The sequence below is a fragment of the Sorex araneus genome, chromosome 6, assembly GCF_027595985.1.
Source record: "Sorex araneus isolate mSorAra2 chromosome 6, mSorAra2.pri, whole genome shotgun sequence".
In the NCBI taxonomy this organism is placed as follows: domain Eukaryota; kingdom Metazoa; phylum Chordata; class Mammalia; order Eulipotyphla; family Soricidae; genus Sorex; species Sorex araneus.
Genome location: NC_073307.1, coordinates 27,574,161 through 27,602,015, shown reverse-complemented (window position 1 = coordinate 27,602,015; position 27,855 = coordinate 27,574,161). Strand labels below are relative to the sequence as shown.

The 27,855-nt window shown below is 45.4% G+C and overlaps 1 protein-coding gene across 2 annotated transcripts in view; it reads left to right on the top strand.

Moving 5' to 3' along the window:
• The first annotated feature begins 1,514 nt into the window (after positions 1 to 1,514).
• HSPA4 (heat shock protein family A (Hsp70) member 4) overlaps positions 1,515 to 27,855 on the top strand; it is a 44,397-nt gene continuing 18,056 nt past the window's right edge. The window contains exons 1-6 of one of the 2 annotated variants that reach the window (XM_004609860.3): positions 1,515 to 1,914; positions 14,404 to 14,461; positions 19,306 to 19,446; positions 22,752 to 22,874; positions 25,118 to 25,217; positions 25,828 to 25,961. In XM_004609860.3, coding sequence (XP_004609917.1) covers positions 1,808 to 1,914; positions 14,404 to 14,461; positions 19,306 to 19,446; positions 22,752 to 22,874; positions 25,118 to 25,217; positions 25,828 to 25,961 — 663 coding nt within the window. In that variant the 5' untranslated portion in view covers positions 1,515 to 1,807. The remainder of the gene's footprint in view (positions 1,915 to 14,403; positions 14,462 to 19,305; positions 19,447 to 22,751; positions 22,875 to 25,117; positions 25,218 to 25,827; positions 25,962 to 27,855) is intronic. The other variant, XM_055141946.1, reaches the window with a different exon arrangement.

Below are 27,855 nucleotides of genomic sequence, written 5' to 3'. Positions count from 1 at the left end.
CAAATAATTCCTTTCACATATGCAACAAAGGACATTTGAGTTGTTTTCATCTCGACTGCAGTGAATAATTCTAAGAACTTGGGTGTACAAATAGGTCTTTTCCTGGCAGCTTCCAAACCCATTAAACCAAACAAAACCCTTGTCCTTTTCTCCCCAGGTGGCACTCTTAACACTCCATACTTGTTTTTAATGACAAAAACGACTTTCAGAATCAAAAAGAGAAACCGGTGGGATAATGTGTAAGTTTAAAAGCAAGCATTCGTGTCTTTAGGGATTGCTCGCACTTTCTTAAACGTCCAATTTAATTATTTTAGCCTAGAGATGAAGATCTTCAATTGTTCACCCTTCCCTCCAGCAATGCGTAATATGTGGTTCTCAGATTTACTAGCTCTACCCTACAGCGTTTTTTTTTTTTTTTTCCAGCTAGGAAGCCACACACATTTTCGGCACCGAAAACCCCCCCTTCACATCTTTCACTCGTGCTTGGTGCGTTATTAGGGTTTTTATGGAGTTGAAGCATAATTCACTGCCTCTGCCAAAACAGGAATCACAAGCGGAAACATCTCCAGGAGAAATCACCGCGGATGGCGGGAGAGTGGGCTCCATGTCTCTCTTGTGACATCTGCGCGTTTCATCAGAAACGCTTCCGAAGAAACTGCCGGCTTCGGCTTCCCCTTTCTCACCTAGCACACCCTGCTAATTCTCCGCAGCTCCCTGCTCGGCCGGGGGGGCGGGGGGGCTGCAGCTGCAGCTTCGCTAGCTGTCGTCATGCAAACAGCGTGTCCTCTAGCAACGGGCTCCTCGCAACGGGCTCCAGGCCGGAGCTGCTAAACGTGGAGCGCGCGCGGCGGGGCTTGAGGGGAGGGGTGGGGGTGGGGGTGTCGGGTGGACCCTTCCCGAGCCGGAAAGCGGCTTGGGCTCGATTTTAAGAGTGCGGTGGAGGAGGCCAGGCTGCAGGCGGACCCGGGCGTGGGGGCGGGGGCCGCGGGGTGCGCCGCCCGGCCCCGCCGGAGAGGGCGCTGTCTGTGACTTTGACGGAGCCCGGCCAAGGCCCCAGCTCCGGGCCGCGTTCCAACGGCGGCCATCTCTGCGGGCCAACCTAGCCCGAGCGCAGGCGGACACGGGCACTGAGCCTGCACGGGCGGGCGCGCAGGACGAGCCCCGCCGCCGGGCGCTCCTGAGCGAGATGAGACAAGGGAGGCCGTGGGCTCCCGGAGCTCCCGCAGCCTTCCCGGCCCGAGGCCGGCCCTCCCGCCGCAGAGGCAGAGGCAGGGGAGGCGCGCTCCCACCCGGCGCCCACGGGGGCCCCCGCCGAGCCCGCTCCCTCCCTTCCTCCCCGGCCTCCCTGCAGCCACCCAATGGCTCGCCCGCTTCTAGCGCGTGGCCCTGACGTTTCCTCGGACGTCACCGGGGGCGGGACCCCGCCGGGCTAGACGTCCGGGCTGCAGTTCTCGCGAGAACCTCTCTCTCCCTGCGCAGTTCTCGCCCTGCACCTTGAATCTCGTCGCCACGAGATCTTTCGAGATCATCTCCGCCCCCGCTACCGGCGCCCAGTCTGCGGCCGCTGAGCCGGAGCCGGCCCGTCGGCGCCGTCCGCTGCGCTCTGCGTCCCGAGGCCCTCGGTGCTCTGTGGGCAGCCCCCCGCGCGTCCCCCCCGACTCCGGCAGCAGCAGCAGCGGCAGCAGCGGCGGCTCCGGCCTTCCCGGCCCGCACCGCCCGCCCTCCGCGTGCAAAGCCCCGCCGCCGGGGTCGGTGTCCCCGTCTCGCCGGCCGGACCCGGGCTCGAGCCCGAGCTGTAGCCGGCGCCATGTCGGTGGTGGGCATAGACCTGGGCTTTCAGAGCTGCTACGTGGCTGTGGCCCGCGCCGGCGGCATCGAGACCATCGCTAACGAGTACAGCGACCGCTGCACGCCGTGAGTCGGGGCGGGGGGTGGGGGGGCGCCCAGGCCGGCCGCGTGCACGGGCGGGTGGGCAGGGAGCGCCGGCGCGGGCGGGGAGCTGCGGGCCCTGGAGTCACCTTCGAGCCGAGCCCAGCACCCCGCGGGGGGCCGGGCCGCCACCCGCCGTGCGCGGTGGGCGCCGGGGGCGAGGCCTTTTCCCGGGTCGGGCAGGGGCGGGCGGCGGGGACCTGGGAGGGCTGGGGTCGGGTGCTGGGAGGGCGGGCGGAGCACCTAAAAGTGGGATGGAGCGCGAGCCTCCGAGAGGGCAGAGAGCAGGCCCCCGGGGCGGCGACTAACGTTTCTTGAGCTTTGTACACTGCAGGCGCTTAATAAAAGTTTTAGGATTGAACGTGTTCGGCGTCTGCCCGCCGAACGGGGGTGGTGCGGCCGGAGGCCCACGTGAGTGGGGGCGGGGGAGCCCGGGGCGTGCAGGCGGCGTGGTCCGGCACCTCGACTTCCCGGCGCAGCCACCCAAGGCCTAGTGAATAAATCCGATACCTCTTTGATATCTTTGCTTCCACTTTGCTTTATTTCCCCCTCCCCCCTCCCTCCGTTGCGGTAGCGTTGATTTCTCGTTCTGCGCGGTTATCGGTGCGCGCCCGGCCCCTTGACAGGGTTCCATTTGCACAAGAATCAGCCGTCCCGGGGTGTTGGCCGCGATTGTTTTGGGAGTGACTCAGGGGCTCGCTCTGGCTTTTAGAATGCACCTATGGTAAGTGATGGGACCGGTACAGACACAGTTCCGAAGAACCATGACTCAGCCAAGGCCCTTCCCGAGGCGAGGAGTGAACGAATCTACGTCGTGGAGGCCAAGAGGTGGCCTCAGTTCTTTGTCTTTCTCAGAAATAAAAAGACTCCCCGGCAGCTTTCCTGCTTGCTAAGTTCACAGAGTGACCGTCCAAGGGCCGCTGTTCCCAGGGCCATTTTCCACCATGAACTTTTGTCAGACTTTGCAGATTGCTGGCCAAGCTCCCGTTGCTCCACTCCCTTGCCCGCTGTGTGCCCAGAAGGTGCCCATCCTTTCCCTTTCGTTTGGGCTGGTTTCAGCCCCTGATCAGTTCTGGCCCAGGTGCTTCCCTTGAAAACCCACCCCAGGGCCCACAGTTTAGCTTCTTAGCTTGTCTTTGATTTTAAGTTTTCTAATTTCTCTTGAGATCTAGTTCACATGCCATACAGTTGACCCGTTGAAAATAACCAGGTTAGTGGTTTTTAGTGTAGTCACAAAATTGTGCAGTCATCACCACAATCAGGTTTACAACATTTTCCTCACTTCATAAACTGTGTATTAGCAGTGACACATCCCAGCATTTTAAATATGTAACAGTTACTCTGTTTTATATTTAATTCGATTTTGCCTGCCTTTTGAGTCGGCTTTCGCTTTGTGTGTGTGTGTGTGTGTGTGTGTGTGTGTGTGACCTTGCAATGCTCAGGAATTATTCCTCGAGGTGCTTGGGGGACAATATGGGATGCCCGGGATGAACTCTGTTTGCCTGCGTGCAAAGCAAATGCCCTATTGCTCTTCACTTGTAAAAATAATCTTTTCCCAGAGACTTGAAAAGACTAAAAGTATGAGTTAGGCCTGTAACTTCTTGTTTTCTGATACCTAGCATTGAACATACTTAAGCTCCAAAGGAAAAAAGACCTCAAATAATTTGTTCTTTCTTATAGAGCAGGGTTACTTACATGCCCCACATGGGCCCCCAGGGTACTTCAAGGTAGTCATAGATGGAAATGGTGAAAATGGAGGGTTGAAGTGTAGAACCAGGGGCCTCAGGAAAGGAAACAAAGTCTGAAGGGGTCCATGGTCAGAAAAACACTGAAACGGTCTGAAACAGTCAGACTAAGGTTCTGTCACAGCAGTTACTTTAAAACATTTTCCCAGGGCTGGAACATAGCCGGGTTGATCCCTGGTATCCCGTAATAGTCTCCTCCCAGCCCGCCAGGAGCGATTCCTGAGTATAGAGCCAGGAGTAACCCTGAGCACCTGTGGGTGTAGCAGGAAAAAAAATCCATTATTTTTCCAGATTACAATTTGCTAAATGATGGGTGGTCAGCAGAGGTAGTGCTGGACAGGGGTAAAGTGACACCCCATCAGTAACGGTATTATAAAACAATGCCTAAAATTGGGAAATAAAAATAAAAGTGACTGCTACAGAGGCAGGCTGGTGGGTGGAAGGCAAACTGGGGACATTGGTGGAGGGAAGTAAATACTGGTGAGGTGGTGTTGGACCATCATAATGCCTGAAGCTCGGGCATGAATAACTTTGTCAATCATAGTTTCTCAATAAAGACTAAGAAGTTTTGACGTGGGAGATGACTCTAAGGGCTGGAACCTGTACTTTGCATGGGGAGTCCTCTGTTCAACCCCTGGCACCACATGGACACCCACTATTAATATTAATAATGGACACCCAAAACAAGTTTAAAGACTCAAAAATGTGTATATTTTCTTATTTTGATTTTGGGTCACACCTGTCTGTGCTCGGGGCTTTCTCTTGGCTTTGTGCTTAGGGTTCACTCCTGGGGACTTAGGGGACCCTGTGGGGTGCTGGGGTTTAATTTGCACTGACTGCGTACAAGGCAAGGGTGTTGCCTGCTGTGCTGTCTCGCAAGCTCCCTCATTTGGATATTTATAACATTTGCAGGTCATACAATATAGGCAATGAAAAGCCTTATCATGTGCCAGGTCCAGACCACAGGAATCACGGGGGATGCCAGGAATTGAACCTCCGGCAGATGGCCTACCTGCTGTAATAATCGTTGCCAGCTGTTTTTTGGGTGGTGCTCAGGGATTACTCCTGGTAGTATTAGGGAAGATCACCAAAGAGCCTGCCTGGCAAGCTCCCCGTGGTGAATTCCATATGCTAAATACAGTAATAATAACAGGTCTCACTCCCCTGACCCTGAAAAGAGCCTCAAATCATTGGGAAAAAACGAGTAAGGAGAGGCTGCTAAATCTCAGGGCTGGGACGAATGGAGATGTTACTGGCGCCTGCTTGAGTAAATCGATGAACAATGGGATGACAGTGATACAGTACTAGGGAAACAGCATAATATTGGGGATTGACCCGAGGTCAACCCTCTGACTCTTCCCCTACCCCCTATTTTTTTTTTTTTTTTTTTTTGCTTTTTGGGTCACACCTGGTGATGCACAGGGGTTACTCCTGGCTCTGCACTCAGGAATTACCCCTGGCCGTGCTCAGGGGACCATATGGGATGCTGGGATTTGAACCCGGGTCGGCCGCGTGCAAGGCAAACGCCCTACCCACTGTGCTATCTCTCCAGCCCCTTACCCCCTATTTTTAAACTGTTGGTGGGGGCTATCCCCTAGGCTTTGGGAGCCTGGGGCTACTGGTGGTGCTGGGGAGCAGGGGAAGGGTCTTGCAGAACCTGGGTGGAACTCACGGCCTTGGTCTACATTACTTAAGCCACATCCCAGGCCCCAGGCCCCAGGCCCCAGGCTGATCTCATTTGAATTGACATGGGGAGGAGACAGAAGGTGCTCTTTTATTGTTTTTGGGCACATCTTGTGGTTGGGGGCTGGCTTTTTCAGACTTGTAGGGAGATGGGAATATGGGCACCCTAAGGTGCTGGGGATCAAGCTCAGGACTGCAGTTAACCTCAGGCAAGAGTTCTGTCCCTGAGCCACATCCCTGGCCCTGGAAGGGCTTCTTAGATAGCTTATTGGTTTGAGGATGAATGCCCATGTCAAGGGATATCAGGGGAGGCGGGTCATAACTCCTCTTTTGAGGGCCAGTGGGGTCTATCAAGCAGTCCTCAGGAGAGTTGGGAGTTACTTCTTGAAATTCTCAGTCAGTTGGGTTGGTGGTTCAACATGAGAGCTGGAGGATGCAGTGCTGTGCCAGGCCCTGAGTGTTGGGCCACCCTAGTAGGGCCTACGGGGCCATTTTAGTGCTGGGGATTGAATTGGGGTCGGCTACATGCAAGCACCGCACCTTCACCCCCATATTCTCTCCATCGCCTCCATAGCTGCTATTGAGGAACTACTGGAAATGATGAATTGAGATGAACCTAGGTAGTAATTGGGCAGGGCAAACTAGATTGTCAGGACTTTTTGAATTAAGTATTTTTATCTGGGCGCAGTGGGAAGTGATCTACTTAAAAAAATGTGCTGGGTGTGGCCCAGGACTTGGCTCAATGGGCTCCAGGGCACATTGCACGTTCCTGCATAATTACCACTCCCTCAGCACGGAGCCAGGAGTAGCCTGCAAACTGTCCTGTGTGGACTCCGGCCTCCCCTGCAAACACACACAAAAAGTCTGATTTGTTTTTTATGGAGAAAGGACTTGAGGACTGGAGAAGTTGGGTGATGCGTGAGCTATTGCAGCCCGTGTGGGAGTTGAGTATCCGTCCTTTGGGGTGGTACCGTGAGAGAAGAGCGTGGGTTGCTTTAAAAGAAACCTTTTTTTCAGTTTTCATTTATAAATGTTTGTTGCTTTTTGGCCATAGGCTTTGGAGTAAAATGGGAAACCTTTTAAATTTCAGTTGAGATTGCTACATTAGGAAGGATACTAAAATTTTAGTCTTTAAGCTTTTTAAGGTGAAAGTGTTTATGAACTACCAAACATTACAAGTTAATTGGGTTTCAGTTTCTAGTTTCCAGTTAGATATGAGTTATGGAAATAGTTCCTGGATAACTTATTATTTATGGCCTCAGTTCCTGATGAAACAACGGATTTGGAATTTGAAGAGATGAAATAATCTATGACAACTGCCCTTGAGAGTAGAAGTATGTAGTTTCTGGCTTACTGTTCGCCATGTGATAACCTTATTTGTGCAAGAAAATGACTCCTTTCCGAAGTGAGTATCTTTACAGTTACATAGAGCTAGCAACAGGATGGCTTGTAACTTTTGGATTAAAAAAAGCAGGAAAGTAGATTTTCTTCAGGCTGAAGGGCTTCAGACTGCTTATATCACTTGTCCCTAATCTTTTTAGTTGCAGAGATTATGAAAGTACTTTTTTTCCCCTAACGCTAAAGATCTAAACCAGGACCATAACCATGAAAGTCAACTTCTCTACTGCTGACCTACATTCCTGGAACATACGTAATTTACCTCCTTTCACTTAGATTTTATTTAATTATTACTATTTTTTTATTGAACTACCATGCGATACATAGTTGGAGAGCTATTAATGGTTTCAGTCATACAATGCTCAACACTCATCCCTCCACCAGTGTCCTGATTTCCTCCTACCGGTAGCCCCCCCATGGCAGGCACTTCTATCTTCCCTTCCTCCTCCCCCCTCCTTTTTTTTGCCTTTTTGGTCGCACCTGGTGATGCACAGGGGTTACTACTCCTGGCTGCACTCAGGAATTACTCCTGGTGGTGCTCAGGGAACCATATGGGATGCTGGGAGTCGAACCTGGGTTCGCCTTGTGCAAGGCAAACGCCCTACTCGCTGTGCTATTGATCTAGCACCTCCCTCCCTTCTTTTGGGCATTATGGTTTGCAGTACAGATACTGAGAAATTATCAGTCCTTTCACTTAGACTTTAGGACCTTTTTTGGTTTTGTTTTGGGGAGTGCTCAGGGCAGATCATGTGTGCCAGGGATTGAATTTGGGTTTCCTACATGTAGAACATGCTCTCAGCCCTTTCAGCGATTTCTCAAAACCCCAATATTTCAGACCTCTTATCTACTTACATATGTAATAGTTCATCTTACTTCAGTACCCTTTCCTCAAACATTCAGGTTAATTTGAAGTTTTTTCTTTTAGTTGTGATTGCAGAGGACATGTGCTGTGGTGATCAGTCATGTGGCGCCGGTGCCTTGAATGTGTAAACCATTTGCTTTACCATTTGAGTCACAGCCTCAACTCTGCCCCAGGTTCTTTCCCCCCTATTTGTCTTTTTTTGGGGGGGGGCGTTGTGCCACACCCAGAAATGTTCAGGAGTTTCTTCTGGCTCTGTGCTCAGAAATTACTCCTGGCAGTGTTTGGGGGACTTTATGAGATGCTGGGGATTGAGCCGGTTGGCCTTGTGCAAGGTAAACAAACGCCCTTCCCACTGTACTATCACTCCAGTGCAGGGCCCCCCCCCCGATTATTTGTAAATATTTCAAGTCTTTTTGTCTTTACATGCTAATACATTTATTTTTGTTGAATAGATTTCTAAATCTGAAATAGTTGGGTGCCCATATCACGTATAGATATATCATGCATGTATGTGCTTGGACTTTCAGTATGTTACTGAAATCACTTAATCACTTTTTAAAACATGATTTAAAAGAAATTAAGGTTTTTAAACCGACTTCAAGGATTTTTTTTTAAGCAACAGAAGTGATATCTTCAAACATGTTGAAGATGAATTATAATTACATAAACCATTTGATTTGTTTAGTTTTCAGGACACACCCATAGTGCTCAGCAGCTTTACCTGGCTCTGCTCAGTTGTGACCCCTGGTGGTGCTCAGGAGGAACCACATGTGGTCCTGGGAATTTGAACTGGGGTGGGATATGTACAGCAAGACCTTACCTAGGACCCAAAACTATATAAAGTGTTTATAGTAATGCCTGACTCAAATACTGCCTAGGTATTTGTTATTATCATTATTACTTTGTACTCAGGCGACAAATGTGGTGCCAGAGATTGAATCCAGGTTGGCTGCTTGCAAAGCTAGAGCCCTGCTTTCTGTACTTACCGGCCCTACTTTGTACTTTTTCTACTGATGGTTTAGATGTTGGGATAGTAAAAGAAAAATCAATGCCTTGGGTTCATCAGATATGTTTAATTTTGTGTGGTGCTGGAGAGTGAAATGAAGACCTTATACGAGACATGCTCTACTTCTGAGCCATGTAGCTTTAATTTTATTTATTGTCTTTTTGGGGGGGTCCAGATCTGGTAGTACTCAGGACATACTCCTGGTTCTGTGTTCAGGGTTCACTCCTGGCAGGACTTGGCGCCATTATGTGGTGCTGTGGATCAAAGCCGGGTCAGATGCGTGCAAAACCTTACCAGCTTTTCTAGTGCTCCGGCCCCATAACACTTTAATTTTTATTATTTTATTTTACTTTTTTTTGCTTTTTGGATCACAACCGGCGATGCACAGGGGTTACTCTTGGCTTTGCACTCAGGAATCACTCCTGGCGGTGCTCAGGGGACCATATGAGAGCCTGGAGATAGAACCCAGGTTGGCCGCGTACAAGGCAAATGCCCTACCCGGTTGTACTATCACTCCAGCCCCAGCACTTTTATTTTGAAATTAAATTTAATTCTTTTGTGTTGTAGGCCATACCAGGTGGTGCTCAGGGGCTGCTCCAGCTCTGTGCTTAGGAGTTGCCCCTGGCTGTGCCTGGGGGCTGTAGTTGTGGTTGGGGTTTTGGCCTCCTGATGCGATGTATACATTTTGCCCTGTAATTTGTTTGTTTTTGGGCCAAACCCCACAGTGCTCAGCTCTTATACTTGGCTCTGTTCTCAAGGATCACTCCTGCGGGTCTCAAGGGACCATCTGGGGACACCTACCTGCTATACTATCTCTCCGGCCCTACGCTTAGTCTTTTGAGGTATTGCTCTGGGCCCTCATGGGTAGCTTTTTGTTGTTGTTTTGGGGCCATATCTGGCAGTGTTAAGGGGTTACTCCTGGCTCTGCACTTAGCAATCATTCCTGGTGGTGTTCGGGGAGACTGGGATGCCAAGGATGGAACCTTAGGTCAGCTGCAAGTGAGGCAAGCGCCTGACCTGCCGTACTATCTCTCCAGCCTCCACCCCACCCCTCCAGTGTAGTATTTTTTAATGTGCAAATTCAAGAATTAACTGCTTTAGGAACTTAATATCTCATGAGTAGGAGTTACTTAGTTTGGTTGATAATGGTTTGGGATACTTTTCTAGCTTGGGGATAAAACAAAGGATATTCCTTGAATCACATAGTAACTATTTTCGTGACAGTTTTCCTACTTCACTTTTTAACCTACTGGTAGGGATTCTGTGAAAAGCTAATTTTCTTAAGGTAAATAAAAATAATAGCTTTTCCAAGAGCCGTTCTGATACTGGATTTTAAAGGATCTGTGCCTTTTGATGCTGATCATAATACACTATTAGAATGGGCATAAATACTGGTTTTATGAATGAAGGAGGGGTAATTGTCTTCTCTGGCTTAGATCATGCTTAGGACTTTGAAGATCGGATGAGAGCGGTTGTAGTTTGATTTTGGGGGGAGGAGGTAATTACTTCTGACCACTGGTGTGGGTGTCACTTCCATGTGGGTCTGTGTGGACTGTGACCATAGAGACAGGAGTACACTGAGAGCGCTCCTGAGTATGGACTCCCACCCCCAATAAAGCAATAGTAAATAGAATAAGTACAGTGATAGGCAAGGTTATTGCATACTGATTCAATATGAAAGTGAGGGATAGTAAGGAGGAAGAGCAGTGAGTCCTTTGAGGCAAATAGACTTAGAATAGGAAGGAATGGGATGATTGGAAGATTAGAATTAGTAATAAAAGTATGTATGGGATTTGCATTTATTAGCTAGGACTTGCTTTAGTGCTTTATAAAATTGGGTCAGTGAGAATTCTTTCCTCCTTGGGAAAGCTTATCTGTGTAGAGTGCCGTGCACACTGCTAGAATGTTGACTCATTGAAGCTATGGGATACGGGAGCTTCTTGCCCTGCCCCACTTGCTGGGTCACATCCCCAGGGTTGTATCTTGTTTGAGTTGTATCTTGTTATATCTTGGAAGGGCAATGTAGGGATTGGATGCAGACTGGGAAACAGTTAATATGTTTCTTTTAAATATCTTGTCATGTTTGTTCCATGCCAAAATCCGGAATAATTCAGCTAATGAAGACATAAGAGTCTTTGTCAAAGACAAATGGGATGTTTAGCTGGTGCTTTTTTTTGGGGGGGGGGGAAGGAGGGGTGACGCTACACCCATCAGTGCAGGGACCCAGTAGTGTTTAGGACTGTACAGTGCCTGCATCTCTGGCATGCAGCTGCCAAAAAAGATACACCAGCCCATTGAGGGCTCTCACCACCCAAGCTTCTGCTTTTTTCTAGGTCTTACCTATATTTTTAACTAGTGGAACTCTATTGTGGGAGGTGGTAGTTGTGGAATTACAGATAGTTTTTAATGTTGATATTTTTTATTTTCTAATTTTTTTCTGTGGGTTTGCTTTGGGAATTAGGCTCTGGATTAGGTCCTAATTGGTATTTCTGCAATTTTGGGCTTTCTTCACTTGAAAACAATAGGATTCCTTGTTTAAGTTTTGTTTTTTGGTCACAGCTGGTGATGCTCTGGGCTTACTTCTGACTTTGCTCAAGAATCACTGCTGGTGGTGCTCAGGAAGCATATTTGGTACTGGGATTGAACTTGAGTTAAATGGGTGCAGGCAAACGCTGTACCCACTGCATACTATTGGTCTGGCCTTCAAGGCCAGTACTGTCCAGTCAAAGTTGATTATTTATTTTGGCTTTTTTTGTCACACCTGGCAATGCTCAGGGGTTACTTCTGGTTCCGCACTCAAGAATTACTCCTGGTGGTGCTCAAGGGATCATACGAGATGCCAGGGGTCAAACCCAGATTGACTGCATGCAAGGCAAGCACCCTGCCCACTGTACTACTGCTCTGGCCCTTGGTAGATGATTTTAAAGATGATTGACATTTATAGTGGGCAGTGTGAGAAGTTGAAACAGAGCTTTGGTAACAAGCCAGTTTAATAACATATGAAATTAAGGGCTAGGGCCTCATTGGAGTGATAGCAGCTAGTTAATTACTATGATGTGCCAATCTGATTATGAGCACTTGAAACTTGTATCAATAAATTTAAACTTTATAGCCACCTTGAGGTGTAGTTTGCCCTTTCTTTCAGAGAGGTAACAGGGAGGTAACACAGCTAAAGAAAAGAGGTTTGGATAGATCCAGACTAATTCTTATTTTTTATTTATTTGTTTGCTTCTTGGGTCACACCCAGCTAAGGGGTTATTTTTGGTTCTCCATTCAGCTCAGAGACCGTGTGGCATGCCGGAGGGTTGGATCTGGGTCTGCTGTACTATTGCTCCAGCTCCCAGACTAATTCTTGAGCTTTACTTTTTTTCATCATACTTGTACAAATCAGTGAGATTGATGGCAACATGGAGCAAGCTGAGGGTTTCTTTCTTTCTTTGTAATTAAAAGAACAGTATAGGTTGGAGAGATTAGCTCAGTGAGCTGGAGTGCGTGCCTTGTGTGGAGAAGGCCCTGGTTGGGTCTTTGGAGCCTCACCTATCCCCTCCCCCAATTGCTAGGAGTGATTCCCCCAAGTAATAAACCTGGAGTAGCCTCTGAGTTGTTGGGGTAAAAGTGTGGGTGCTACTGCTGAGACCCGTCCTCGGCCCAGAACTACTTTTAGGATCTAATTGGCAATTGATGAATAGTAATACAGTCTATGGTATGGCAAGTAAAGTTTGGACTTTGGGTCCCATTCCCTCCTCCCCGTTTTTTGTTTTTTGTTTTTTGGCTGGTCAGGAATTGAATTTAGGGCCTCATACATCAAGGCAAAGTGTCTCCTACTTGATCCTCCCCAAATTTTGCCATACTTGGGATTGAACTCGGGCCTCATGTGCTCAGTTGCTGAGTCACATTCCCAGCCCTGACTTTGTAAGGGTTATTTATATCTCCTTTGAACTGTAATTGCTGTGTTATTTAGTGTATGTTGACGTTTCTTGTTTCTTTTCCTTTTTTGTTTTTCCTGATGTGTGTGTTTGATTTTTAAGCCACACTCTGTAGTGCTCAGGGACTCCTGATCTGACTGAGGTTGTTCCTGGTGGTGCTCTGGGGATCAGCCCTGGGCCTGCTGCATGCAGAGCTTGTGCATACATCGAGCCTTCTCTCTGGTCTCTGCAATTTCCTTAATGACATTGATTGCTTTGTGAGAAGTTGGGGATGTGCTTCATTGGTAAAAGCACTCACTTTTGCATGCATGAGGAGCTGGGTTCAATCCTTAGCACCTTGCCTCTCCCCCAACCACTTGTAAAGAAGCTAATTCAAATTAGAAATAAGGTGGGGGGGTGTTGTTGTTTCCCTGGGAATTGAACCATGAGAGGCATTCGCTTTACCCTTGAGCCATATCACTGACTGTTAAAATTTATTTTTCTTTTTAAAAAATTTTGGGCTGTACTTAGCAGTGCTCAGGGGGCACCTCTCCTGGCAGTGAGTGGGGACAGTGAAGTGCTGGCCTCATGCATGCAAAGCATGTACTCGGCCCACTGAACTCTCAGGTCCTTGGAGTTTTAAAAAAAGAACACAATGATGGGGTTAAATTAGGGGGAAGATTAGATTAACTAGTACATTTACACAATTTTTACAGTATTAAACTAGGAAGAGAAGGTTTTATAGTTTTGCTAGGTTGAGGTAGAGAGTCTGGTAAGAGTTGTCATAGGATTTTCCGAGTGGTGTGGGTGAATTTGAGCTCATTTAACTTGATAGAAAGCAGCTACACGAAAGGGAGATGAGAAATCTGAGTTGAGGGAACACTGGGCCAGATTAGTGTGGAAAGGGGGGAGTTCATGGTTACTGAAGCATCAACTCCAGTAAAACTGGTCTTGTATGGTCCCCCAGCACTGCCAGGAGTAATTCCTGAGTGCAGAGCCAGGAGCAACCCCTGAGAATCGACGTGTGTGACCCCCCCCCCCCCCCCCCAATAAAAAGGAGTATAGCTTTTACAAAGTTGTCAATTTTGCTGTATGAAAGAAACAACACATGATCAAACCAGAAGCTAGGGTATTACTTACTGGCTTGGGAGAATTGTGTATAGAAACAGAAATGAAAATCCTTGTCAGAAGTGAAATCCTTGTAAACTAGTTGCAGAAAAATTACATTTTGTTTCTATAAAATAGAGCAAGATGGGCCAAGTGATAGCATAGTGGGTAGGGCACTTGCCTTGCACATGGCCAACTTGGGTTTGATTACCTAGCATCACATACGGCTCTGGGAACCCTGCTAGGAGTGATCCCTGTGCTCAGCCAGAAATAAGCCCTATGTACAGCCAGGTATGGCCTGCTCCTCCTACCTTCTCCCAAATATATATATATGGCAAGAGTTGAGTTTTGAACCTATTGTCTGGAGGTTATCACTGTTTCCTTAAAAAGCAAGGCAGGATACTGAATAGAGAACAAATTAACTTGTTGATTTGAGGGCACATGATTTTATATTTGATTTTGAGTGCCAGACTTTTTCAGAATTAGAAGATGGTGTGAGATATGTTAGCCCATATCTCTAGATCAAATAGATGATGGTTATTATTTTAAATTTGCTCTTCAGAGTGTCTGGATGCAGGGTTCTCATTCAAAGAGACAGCTCGTTCATTCCAGGGAAATTTTATACATCAGAAAGTTCAACATCATAGACTTAGTATGTGATGTTAAGCATGACTTTTTAAAAAAATATGACTCAAATCTTACATGCTGTGGTTTGCGACATATTGTTGAAAAAAAATTGGATACTTAAATGCTTGTTTTATCTTCTAGGGCTTGCATTTCTTTTGGTCCTAAGAATCGATCAATTGGAGCAGCAGCTAAAAGCCAGGTAGAGTGTGTTTTTATTTTTTTCTCTTTAATTTCTATTTATTATTAATTTGTAGCAAATTTTGCTTTTCTTAAGATGACTTATTTCTCAGACTTTCCCATCCTTTCATCCAACAGCTGTTTAAGTGCCCATTAATGCGCCTAGCAGTTGGTATGCCTCGGTGTAGAGTTGAGAGAGATGGATCAGATTTTATTCTCAAGTCCTTGAGTGAGAAGCAAATAGCTTTGTTGAATAACAAAATGTTAAGCAAACCACTAGGGTGTATGTTACCCAGGTTATTTTTTTGAGGTCGGGGGTGGGATGGCATGCATACCCAGCATTGCTTGGGGTTCGCTCCTGGCCATGCTGGGGAGACAATGCAAATACCTGGGACTTAGTCTGGGTCTTCTACATGCAAAAGAATGTGCTCAACCTGTTAAGCTCTCAGATACCCTCTTCCCTCACCCCAAGGTCTTATTTAAAGGTGAGACTTGTGTCTTTATCTCTTCCTTTCTCCTGTTGCCGTCTCACACTGAGGTGTTGGGGGATCTCTGGAGCCTTGCTGCATTGGAGCTTGTACTCATTGCCTGCTGCCACTCTACCACTCAGCTGTAGCCCCTGCCTTGATATCTAAATGCTCTTGATCAGTTTCATGGGCATTTTACCTTTTTTTTTTTTTTTTTATTTGGAGTCATCATTGCCTCTGTATTTGATTCTCTTAATTAGGATTCTCAAAAATGAAAATATATATAATAGTGGTATATTAACTCTTCATTAGTTTACTGTAACCCGGGTAGCTGGCATAGATACTTTACTCCCTTCCCTTCCCTTCCCTTCCCTTCCCTTCCCTTCCCTTCCCTTCCCTTCCCTTCTCTTCCCTTCTCTTCCCTTCTCTTCCCTTCCCTTCCCTTCCCTTCCCTTCCCTTCCCTTCCCTTCCCTTCCCTTTTCCCTTTTCCCTTTTCCTTTTTCCCTTTTCTTTTTTAAAAAATTTGGGTGCTAGGAATTGAATCATGGACCTCATATCATGTGTGACATGGCATGAGCTACAGTGTCCAGCCTCATATTTGCTGGCAGTAGGGCCACAATTTTTTTTTTTTTTTTTGCTTTTTGGGTCACACCTGGCGATGCACAGGGGTTACTCCTGGCTCCGCACTCAGGAATTAACCCCTGGCCGTGCTCAGGGGACCATATGGGATGCTGGGATTCAAACCCGGGTCGGCCGCGTGCAAGGCAAACGCCCTACCCGCTGTGCTATCGCTCCAGCCCCAGTAGGGCCACAATTGTTCCATTATTTTTTGTCTGAGATGGCTGTAAAATTAAGAAGTTAAAATATTTTACCTTTTTAAAGTTTTGGGCCATACATGGTGAAGCCATGTGCCTATGTGGTATGAGAAAATAAGCCTGGAGATTTGTGATTTGTTTGTTTGTTTGTTTTTTGCTTTTTGGGTCACACCCAGCGATGCTCAGTGGTTACTCCTGGCTCTGAGCTCAGGAATTACTCCTGGCGGTGCTTGGGGGACATATGGGATGCTGGGGATTGAACCCAGGTCGGCTGTGTGCAAGGCAAAAGCCCTACCCGCTGTGCTATTGCCCCAGCCCCAAGCCTGGAGATTTGTTTTAACATGTAGCCTTAACCCTTTGAGTTATTTCATGGTCCTGTTGGACCTCTTTATGGTTCAATCTGCAGCAATTTATACATATAATAAATAACCTTTTTTTCTAGGCTATCTAGTGCCTAAAGTTGATAATCCTAGAGAAAGAAACACTTGGCCAGTTGAATTTTACTTAAATTTGTGTTTCACAATTTTTTATTTTTGGGTGTTGAAACCCGCGACTGGCATAATCTCATTTTTTTTTTTTTTTTTTGCTTTTTGGGTCACACCCAGTGATGCTCAGGGGTTACTCCTGGTTTTGCACTCAGGAATTACTCCTGGCAGTGCTTGGGGGACCATATGGGATGCCGGGGATCGAACCCGGGTCGGCCGCATGCAAGGCAAACGCCCTACCTGCTGTGCTATCGCTCCGGCCCCATAATCTCATTTTTTAAGCTGTTCAAAATGTTTCTCTTATTTATTTGCTTTTTGAGTCATACCTGGTGATGCTTGGGGTCTTTTCCTCGCTCTACACTTAGGAATCACTCCTGGTGGTGTTCATCAGACCATATGGGATGCTGGGAATTGAGCCTGCAGTGGCTGTGTATAAAGCAGATGCCCTACCCACTGAACTATTGCTCCAGCCCCCTGTTCAAGATGTTTTAGAAGATAGTAGCTAACAAATTCAGAGCTATTGTGAAACATTTTCCTTTACAATAGCAATGCATTTCTTTAAGTTTAATTTTTTGTTTGTTTTATTGGCCACACCCAGCAGTGCTTAGGGTTTACTTCTGGCTCTGGGCTCACTCCTGGGCTTGGTATTGGGAATTGAACCTGATTAGGCCAAGTACAAGGCAAGTACCCTACCTGCTCCCACAATCTTATTTTTGTTTGTTTGTTTTTTGTTTTGCTATTTTTTTTTTTGGGTCACACCCAGCGATGCTCAGGGGTTACTCCTGGCTTTGCACTCAGGAATTACTCCTGGCAGTGCTTGGGGGACCATATGGGATGCCGGGGATCGAACCCAGGTAAACGCCCTAACTGCTGTGCTATCGCTCCGGCCCACCACAATCTTATTTTTAAAAAAAGCTTTAAAAATTACTTGTTTTGGGGGCCGGAGCGATAGCACAGCGGGAAGGCCATTTGCCTTGCATGTGGCTGACCTGGGTTTGATCCCCAGCATCCCCAGCATCCCCAGCATCCTTAGCACCTCCAGGAGTAATTCCTGAGTGCATGAGCCAGGAGTAACCCCTGTGCATTGCTGGGTGTGACCCAAAAAGCAAAAAAAAAAAAAAAAGTTAAAAATTACTTGTTTTTAAGTGCTGATTCATTATTGAGAGTATTTATTAAACTGGCCGCCTTGTTCTAGGTGTGCTGAGTTTCTCTTTGGCAGCTCACCGAAGTAGAGCCTGAATTTGGAAGCGTCCTTCGTTCTACAAAAGGGCCTCTGTGTGAGGCTTTGCCGCAGCTGATGCAGAAGTTCTCTGCAGGTTTTCCTGGAGGGCTTGCTGCATTTATTTGTGGTCTGGAAAGATGAGCCTATACATTTTAAGCACAAATTCATTCTTGACAATTTTAAATCCAGAACTTTCCCTCATGTTCAGTTATAATAGTTTATACTGAAAAAATTAGGAAATACTTTTTTTATATTAAATTTTTTAAATTATTGGAAATAGAACTTTTTTGGGGGGTCACACCCAGCAGTTCTGGGTTACTCCTGTCTCTGCACTCAGGAATTACTCCTGGTGGTGCTTGCAGGACCATATGGGATGCCAGGGATTGAACCTGGGTGGTCCCCATGGAAGGCCCACTGTACTACGCCTCTGGCCCCTGAAAATACAACTTTAAAAAAAATTTTTTTTTATTTTATAAGGTAATGAAAATACAACTTTTAAAGTAGGAATAATTTGCGCTGGAGACGCTACAGCAGGTAGAATTCTTGCCTTGTATGTGACTGATGCAGGTTCTCTTATTTTTGGCATCACATATGATCCCATGGGACCTCCAGGAGTGATCCCTGAGTGTATAGCCAAGAATAACTGCTGAGCATTGTGGGGTGTGGGCGTTTCCACGTAGGAGGAATTTGGAAATTGTCTGTTTTGCCATTATTCAGAAACTGGGGGTGGTGGAGGTGGAGGGGGTGGAGGAGGAGAAGAAAAACCAGATCAGAAATTCACCTGACCTGTATGTATGTATGTATGTCATGTGCTTTTCCACTGAACTGGGTGTTTCTGAGTGTATAACCTTTTGTACTGTTTGAATTTGTTTTTGGGGAGAGTGATTTGAGAGACAGGCCTGGTGGTGTGAGGGGCTACTCCCAGCTGCTGGTGATGGGAACCCATTCAGAGCTAGTGATTGAACCTGGGCCACTTGACTCCTAAGTGATATGCTTTATAGATTCCTGTCTTCTAATATCCAGAAAAATCTTACATATATATGAAATAATATATTTTCCCAGCCCCTTATTGGCCAGTCAGGCTTTTTTGTCTAGTTTTCTGCTGTTATAAATAATCTGTCATTACATTCTGGCATTCATCTTTGTTCTTTGTGCCTTTTTTCTTTCTTTCACTAGAATTGCTGAATTTATAAGTATTACCAAATGGACTCTCACAAATTTGGTAATGTTTAAAAGTCATTTCAAGTGTTTATTAGAATTTTTTTTCCCTTTAGGGGGGTTATTTGGGTTACACACAGCAGTTCTCAAAGTTTACTTTTGGCTCTGCTTAGGGATCACTTCTATGGGGGCTAGGGGAGCCTCGTGTGCAGTGCCGAGGCTCAAACCAGGGTTCACCATTTGCAGCTTAACTCCTGTATTCTCTCTGGCCCCTGATCATTAGAAGTTTAGTTAAGAAGAGAAGATACTGATTTTTTTTTTTCCCTTTTGGGAGTTAGGCCACACTTGGTGCTTGGTAGACCTAGCAGAGCATGGGATTAAACCTAGGGCTCCAGCATGCAGTGCATGTTCTACAGTCCTTTGAGCTATCTCCCTCAACCCCAGAAAACACTTTCACATGTATTGAATTGCCTTCGCGGAAAAACAGGGCACATTGAGTTCTGGCTCGGCTGCTGTGTGACCTATACATACCCCTCACTTCGTTTGGTAGCAGGTATCGTTCAGTAGTTTAGTGGTGAAGAAAACAAGAACATTTCAGGCATAAAAATGATACTAATCTAAACTGAGGCTGTTGAAAAAAATTCTTTCAGTTTCTCTTAATTGCTTGTTAGTCTTTCATTCTTATACTTTGATTTTTTTATTTCTCTTTTGGTCTTAGGTAATTTCCAATGCGAAGAACACAGTCCAAGGATTTAAAAGATTCCATGGCCGAGCATTCTCGGATCCGTTCGTGGAGGCAGAAAAATCTGGTCTTGCATATGATATTGTCCAATTGCCCACTGGACTAACTGGTATAAAGGTAAGAATTTTGAGGTGATACCTTAATTTTTAATGATATTGGGGGCCGGAGCTATAGTCCAGTGGGTAGGGTGTTTGCCTTGCACGCGGCCGACCCGGGTTTGATCCTTAGCATCCCATATGGTCCCCCAAGCACCACCAGGAGTAATTCCTGAGTGCAGAGCCAGGAGTAGCCCCTGAGCATCGCTGGGTATGACTCCTCCAAAAAAAAATATTTTTGTAGGGGCTGTACCTGGTGGTGCTCAGAGGTTACCTAGGACATATCTGGCAGTGTGTGGGGAAGGCCTTATGGTGCTGGGGATTGAACACTAGGCTCTGCAACTGTTAAGGCAATTGCTCCTTCACTGGAGGCACATCCCCAGCCCGTAAGCTGATGCCTTATGATTAAGATGCAAGAAGTCACCTTGGTATTTTGATTTCAAATTCTAAGGAAAGTGCTTTGGAAAGATGTTTGCTAGTAAAGACTACTTAGAGGTCTTTCTTTTTGGTTGGGGTAGAGCTTCACACTGAACCCTGGTGTTCACTGAACCATATGCAGTGCTAGGTAGGGTTAGAACCAGCATTGGATATATGCAAAACAAACTATTTACCTCGTATTATTTCTCTAGCCCAGTGTTTTTGAATGATCTGGTATTTTTTTGGTTTGTTTTTTGGCCACACCTGGCAGTGCTCAGGGCTTACTTTTGGCTCTGCACTCAGGAATCACTCCTGGCGGGGCTCTAGGGATCATAGGGGATGCTGGGGATTGAACCAGGTAAACTATGCAAGGTAAGCACCCTACCTGCTGTAACAGCCTGAGAATGGTCTGTATTTTGACTGGGAGCCTTAGTGGCATGGTTATATGAGTAGGACAGATGAGCCTACTGTACATCTTATTCGCTGATTCAGTGATCTGATTGCTCTCATTGTAGAAAATGACTTCTGGAAGCTCTGGCAAATAAATCAATACGTTAAAGTCACTGAAATATACAAGATACATAGTCCTACCTTCATTTATTTATTTATTGCCATATCCAGTAGTGTTCAGGACTTTTTCTTGACTCTGTGGTCAAGTGCTCAAGATCACTCTGGGCAGTGCTTGGGGGATCACGTGAGTTGCTAGGGATGGAATCAAGATAGGCCACATGCAAGGCAGAACCTTAACCCATGCTCTTTTTGGCCCCTGGTCATTCTTGATGCAGGACTTAGATTGGAATGTTCCTTTGAGGAAGAGGGAGTTTAGGCTATATCTCTAAGATATATAGAAGAATTTATTTATGAAATGTGTAATAAAATGATCACACAAATGATGTGTCATCCAGGGGATGGATGGGGCGGACCTTCTGACCTCATTAATGTTAAGAGGAATCTTGGAGGAAGATTGAGCTTTCCAGGCAAGTGGATTTTAGAGGAGAGTTGATGTTTGTTAGTCCCATTTAGGGAAATAGGGTCACAGAACCAGCCTTGAAAATCTAGAGAAAGATATGGTGTGTTACTGCAGGTGGTGATTTAGTTTGAATTTCTTAGTGAATCTGATAACTGAAGAATGTTCACCGGGTTTACTTAATCTATGGCATTAATCTCAGTACAGTTTGAATGGCCTTATAATGAGTAAACTTGGAATGCAGAAAGAGAAAGGGAGGTGTGGAAATGGGGGATGCTTAAAATAAAGGAAGAAGCAGGGAGGCTGGAAAGTACCTCAGTTGATAGCTTGTCTGCACGCTAAGGCCACGAGCTCTGCAACGCAGTAAGGCTCCTGTCCTTGCGGCCAAGTGTGAGCAGTGCTACTAAAAATGTGTGATAATTGACAAGCACTGCAACTTAAGTGTGTAAGTGCCCACAGCTGAGTTTATGACAGCCATATGTGTGACCTTGGTGGACACTGCAGCCAAATTGTGTGGGCAAGCACCTCACCTAAAATGTGTGATCACGGCAGTAAAGGGAAGGGGAGAATGAGAATGGTTCCAGGCAGGTTTAGTTATGCATTATAGGGGCCAGTGTGGATGGAGATAAGGGAGAATACTTGGGAGAAAGAATATCCAAGTTAAAAGATAGCAGGGAGGGGTTGGAACGATAGCACAAGGGGTAGGGCGTTTGCCTTGTATGCGGCCAACCCGGGTTGATTCCCAGCATCTCATATGGTCCCCTGAGCACCACCAGGGGTGATTCCTGAGTGCAGAGCCAGGAGTAACCCCTGTGCACAACCAGGTGTGACCCAAAAAGGAAAAACAAAAAGCAGGGAAAGAGGCAGCCTTGAATGCAGTTCACGAGGAGGGCTGTTTTCCTATCTTTATCTTACATAAAGATACAAACATTTGGGGCCGGAGTGATAGCACAGCGGGTAGGGCGTTTGCCTTGCACGCGGCCGACCCGGGTTCGATCCCCGGCATCCCATATGGTCCCCCAGCACCGCCAGGAGTAATTCCTGAGTGCAAAGCCAGGAGTAACCCCTGAGCATCGCTGGGTGTGACCCAAAAAGCAAAAAAAAAAAAATACAAACATTTGCTGTTGGTTTCTAAACCAGAACCAAGGTAGTGTGGGAGTGAGGGGCTGAGGAGAAGGGGATAGTCTGCCTGAGCTGGAGTAGCCTGTAAAAAGAGTTAGGACCAGAAATATGATTCAGTGGTGTGTAATTTCTGGTTTGAATTGTATTTAGGAAGTATGGCATTTGGGATAAGGCATTTTCAACACTTTAGGTTTGTTAACTTGTGCTGGGCATGTAGTTAGTTGATTGGTAGTGTTTTCTTTGTTTGAGGCATTGAATTCAATTCCTGCACTAAAATCAAAATCAAACAAATTTTTGTCAAAATTGAAGACATACATTACCTAGCATTGTATATGTTAGCATATATTTAAGCTTTGTTTACTCTTAACTCTAACAAGTATTAGCAGTAATAAAAAGAAAAAATGACAAGACACTTGTCCTCAGATTATCTTGAATCCTAATTGGAGCAATAGTATAAGTGGGTAGGTTACTTAGCTTGCACATGGCTAACCTGACTTTGATCTCCAGCACTTCATTTGGGCCTTTGAGCACCACTGGGTGTGGCCCAAAAATCAAAAAACAAAAACTAAAAAAGTGGAAAGTGATGCCTGTGAGGGTCTCAGATAGCTCAGAGAGCTAAAGTGCGTGTTTTATATGCTGGAGTAGCATCTCTGGGCATGATTCCAAACAGAAACTTAAAGGCACCTTTAAGCTATTTTTGTTCCCAAAGCTAGCTTTCTTTAGTCTTCTCAGAGAAGTATTTCATTGTAAGACATTAGTTCACTTTAGCTTTTAGCATTTGTAAGAAAGCATATTTACTAGATGTTTCTATTTTGTTGCAGGTGAAGTACATGGAAGAAGAACGGAATTTTACCACGGAGCAAGTGACTGCAATGCTTTTGTCCAAGCTGAAGGAGACCTCAGAAAATGTTCTTAAAAAGCCTGTCGTGGACTGTGTTGTTTCCGTGAGTATGATTCTTACTCATTTATGTGTTTTTGCATGAAGAAGCCATGAGAAGAAAGCTGTTAATTTCAAATAAAAGTGGTTTTTGTCTTTGGTTGTAAAGGCTATTTTAGACATTTATCAAACTCACTGGTTTTGAGTTTATTACTGTGTTTTGGTCCATATCCCGCTGTGCCTACTCCTGCCTATCTATGCTCAGGGGCCACTTCTGATGGGCTCTGGAGTCTGGGGATCTGATCTGGGTCGGCCGCATGCAAGGCAAGTGCCCTGCCTGCATTGCCTGTTGTTGATCTGGTCTCATGTTTTAAATATTATTATCTGGGCCTTTATGATTTGCTCAGTCCTCTATAGTTCTATTTTTGGGGGGATGTCTGGTAGTGCTCAGGGCTTAGTCCTAGCTCTGCACTCCGGAATTACTCGTGGTGGTTCTTGGGACCTTGTGGGGTTCCCACTCAGATTCAGAACAATGAAAGACCAAAACCAAGGGAAAAGCTTGGAGGAAACCAGCCACAAGCTTCTAAGAGTCCCTTTCCTTTAGTGACTGACATGGTTAAGTGCCATAAAGCGGGGAATTTCTTCTGAGTCTAGAGTTTGTATTGGGCAGGGGAAGGAGTCAGTATCTTAGTGTTCTTAGGCTTAGCATGTAGGAAAGTAGATAATTAGCATGAAAGAGATTGTACAAACAGTTCAGTACAGTGAGCTCTTGGTATTATTAGGAAGAAATTTTCAGGCAGTTCAGGAAACTATTAGCCAGATTCCTAGATTGAGGAAGGAGCCAAGGCTACAAGGAGGCCTCTATCTGCACTCTGCTATAGTCACTAGCGCTTGGCAGTGAAATACATTGGACACGTATCAACAAGCCTAGGGTGTAGTTTGTCTTTTTTTTTTTTTTGTAAGTTGATTATTGCTAAAGCATTAATTTCAGAAATTGTAATTGTTGTGGCAAAGAATGGTATATTTGTAATTTCAACATTAATTGCCCCTTGAAGCATTTGTACTAATATACAACTCCATCGGGAATGTTTGGGAAGGCTTATTTAACAAACCTCATCAGTTGAGTTTCTTGGTAGAGCAGCCAATTCTAATTAGAGAATATAGTGTATATGTGATAGTAATAACAGTAAGTATATGTAATAATAGATGTGATTTTGGTACTTGACTCACCAGGTAAAGTAATCATTTAGAAATTTTAATACTCATTTCTCATTTCTCGTTGTGGAAATTTCTGTCCTTTTCTAATTTTGAGTCTGATCTCATTTTTATCAGTTCCCCCTTTATTATAGAGATTAGCCCGTGAATGGTGTAAGTTCCATGTATTTTCCCCCATTTGGTCATGAGAATTTTGTTTGGGCTAGAGAGATGGTACAGGGGTTTAGGCACTTGCCTTGAAATCAGCTCACCCTAGTTTTATCCTTGGCACCACTAAGAGTAATCCCTGGGCATAGAGCCATGAATTAGCTGGATATGGCCCAAACATAAAATTTAAAAATATTTTGGGGCTTGATTCTTAGAGGCCACATGCAGAAGTGTTTGGGGCTACCCCTCAACTAGATACACAGGACCAATCCTGGTGGTGCTTTGATCACTCTTGGCAGTGCTCACTGGAACCGTATGTTGTGTCAGGGATTGAATCCGGTTCAGCTCTGTGCAGGGCAAATATCTTACCATCTATACTATCTCTCCAATCCCCCACACCCCCAAACTCAATGTTTATTGGGATAGCTTCTCATACATCTTTATTCAAGGTGCTTTTTGAGAAGGGGGTGTTTGGATATTTGAGCCATATCCTGTGGGGTGCCAGTCCTGGCTCTGTTCAGGAATGACCCCCGGCAGTGCTCAGGTCAACCGCACGCAGTGCATTTATTTGCCTTACCTCCTGTCCTATATGGCCAGCTGAGTCCGGGTGCTGTTAGGGCTGCTTCCGTCTGAAGGAAGCTCCTTCTTTGGGTAAGCCATGGTTTTCTTCCCGTAGCCTTGTAGAGGACAGTATAGTAGCCAACACACAAAACTGTGTGTCTGGCTAGACCTGGGTGGTAATTTTGTACCATCTCGGGCATTAACATCCATGAAATAGGAGCTGGGCTTTCCTCCGGTGGCTGTTCCTAATTTTTCCTCTCCTGGAGAAGGATGAAGAAAATGCTTTACCAGAGGCGTGTTCCATATGGGGTGGGTGTCACTGCCAGAAGAGGCAGGTATATTTTAAGTGAGGAGTTGTCGTGATAACACACTTTCAAATGTGTCTAGGTTCCTTGCTTCTATACTGATGCAGAAAGACGGTCAGTGATGGATGCAACACAGATAGCTGGACTTAACTGCCTGAGATTAATGAATGAGACTACTGCAGGTAAGAGGGATTAGTCAAAGTTTTGACTTCCTGAATTTTAAGAGTTGTAATATCTTCAGTAAGTCCCTTAGGTTTTTTGTTCCTTTTGGGGGATGCTTGCCATTTGTGTGTTGTGATATTTTGGGGTACTCCTGTCATGTAAGAAAACTATATGATCAGTAGTTTTTATGTATCCCTTGGTTTGGTATTTCATTACATTGTTTAGAAACTGTGTGTGTTTGGAGCAGTGCTTTTGTTTAAAAATAGGCCCTTTGGCCTATGGACGGTCTGGTAGAGCAATAGGAATGGGATGTAAAAGCAACATCTTAGGGCCAGGATATGTGAGAATGTTGAGATAACAAAAAAAAAAAGCAGAAGAAATCTGGAAAATATATTTAGACAGTAGGAAAAAGGGTTTGTGAAAAAGTTGCCAAAGTCATTGGAATTGGAAATGTCAAGGAGGTTTAATGTTCTTCATGAATAAATTATGCAAAGCCTATAATTTGACTCAATCAGCATATGATTCCAGCTCCATTCATAAAATACAAAATTGTCTTTTTCTACTTAAGTGAAAATTTAAGCTTATTACTTAAGTGATGTTTATATTGATATTGAATTTTTTCTTACGTAGTTGCTCTGGCATATGGAATCTATAAGCAAGATCTTCCTGCCTTAGAAGAGAAACCAAGAAATGTAGTTTTTGTAGACATGGGGCATTCTGCTTATCAAGTTTCTGTATGTGCGTTTAATAGAGGAAAACTTAAAGTAAGTATATTTTTCCAGAAGACTAGACTGTATTACAAGTATATGGTGATTAGGACTTCCTAAGAGTCAATTTAAATAATTGACTGGAGAATTTAACAAATGGGAACTTGTTATGAGTTATCTGAAGTGGAAATTAGGTATGTTGGGGTGGGGGTGGAAGCCCAGAATGTAGAAATCCAGAGTCATTTATCAGGAGTTGATATTGTTTTAAGTAACGGGAAATAGACTAGGAGAAAAATGCTGTGGTTACTATTCCAGCCTCCATCCTTCCCTCTTTTGGCCTAGAGTTCTAGCCCATGTTCTTATCCATGTAAAACACATGCTGTACCACTGAGGCGCATCCACGAACCCTCATTTTCTTTCTCATAATATGGTGAAGATACTTAACCTTTTAGTAAGATTCTTTGAGGTGTAGTCCCTTGGTTTAAATGAATATCAGAGCTGATAAAGGAATTATCTTTGTGCTTTTTAAGGTTTTGAGTATTCTGAGAGAAGGATGGAGGGACTAGAACATGGATGGCTGAAAGAAACCAAAGTAGGAATGCTAGTCCAGATTCCTGGGAAGCTTAATGCACAAGAGAAAATAGTTTTGTGCACTGAGAAATTTAAAGGAATAGAACAGCCCAGATGGCGATCAAGGTTTATAGTTCAATTTGCCAGCATAGGCTGGTTCCACCATGGGATATGAACATTTTATCTAGAACTTAAAAACAAGAATTTTTTGGTTTTGTTTTGTGTTTGCTTTTGGACCATGCTTGGTGGTACTGGGAACTACTCTCAGCTCTGTGTTTAGTTCCTGGTGGCGCTTGGGGACCATGCTGTGCCAGATAATGAACTGGGGTCAGGATTGAACTCGGGTCAGCCACATCAAGGCAGTTACTTTAACCTCTGTTCTGTCTCTGACCCCAGAACAAGAAATTTTTTCTTTGTTGTTTTTTGGTTTCATTTTATTTTTATATTTGGGCCACATCTATCAGTGCTCAGATCTTACTCTGGCCTCTGTGCTCAGGGGACCTTATGTAGTGCTGGGGATGAAACCTGGGTCACCTATGTGCTGGAAATACACAGTCCCACCTCTTGACTATCTCTGGCCCAAAGAATATTTTGTTCTGTTTTGTTTTTGGGTCATACCAGTTCTTGGCTCTACCACAGGCAAAGGCAAACTGCTACATATATATATATATATATATATATATATATATATATATATATATATGCCCTGCTATCCTATCCTGTCTTTGTGCCCTTCAGAGAAAGTTTTGGGGGGGCGGGGCACACCTGGAGATGCTCAGGGCTTACTTCTGGCTCTATACTCAGGGTCACTTTGGCAGAGCTCAAGGGACCATACGGAGTGCCGGGGACTGAACGCTGGTTGGCCACATGCAAGCCAAGCACTTAGAATTTTTTTCCCTTGTCTTTTTGGGTCACACCCGGCACTGCACAGGGCTTACTCTTGGCTCTGCATTCAGGAATTACTCCTGGTGGTGTAATTAGTCGGGTGACTATATGGGATGCTGGGAATCGAACCCGGGTTGGCCAAGTGCAAGGCAAACACCCTACCCGCTGTGCTGTCGCTCCAGCCCTTGTGTTAGAATTTTTGGTCTGTGAGCTAAATGAGCTTTCTTCCCTGTTTCCAGATTGGTAGGAGAGACCCTCTTGGGAGTATTCCAGAGCATTTATTAGATTTGTGGACTTACAGAAGCTTTTTTGCAGTCTTGCCTCTGCTTCAGGGGAGGAGGCTCATATGGCAGTGTTTGGGGGAACATGAAGTGCTAGAAATGGAGCCTGGGGCTCTCCATGCAATTTCCACCCTTGAGTTACTGCCCAGACCCTTGTGCTGTTTTGTGACTGCCGGGAGGTGGTAGCTCTGTCAGGGGCCTTTACTATACTGGAC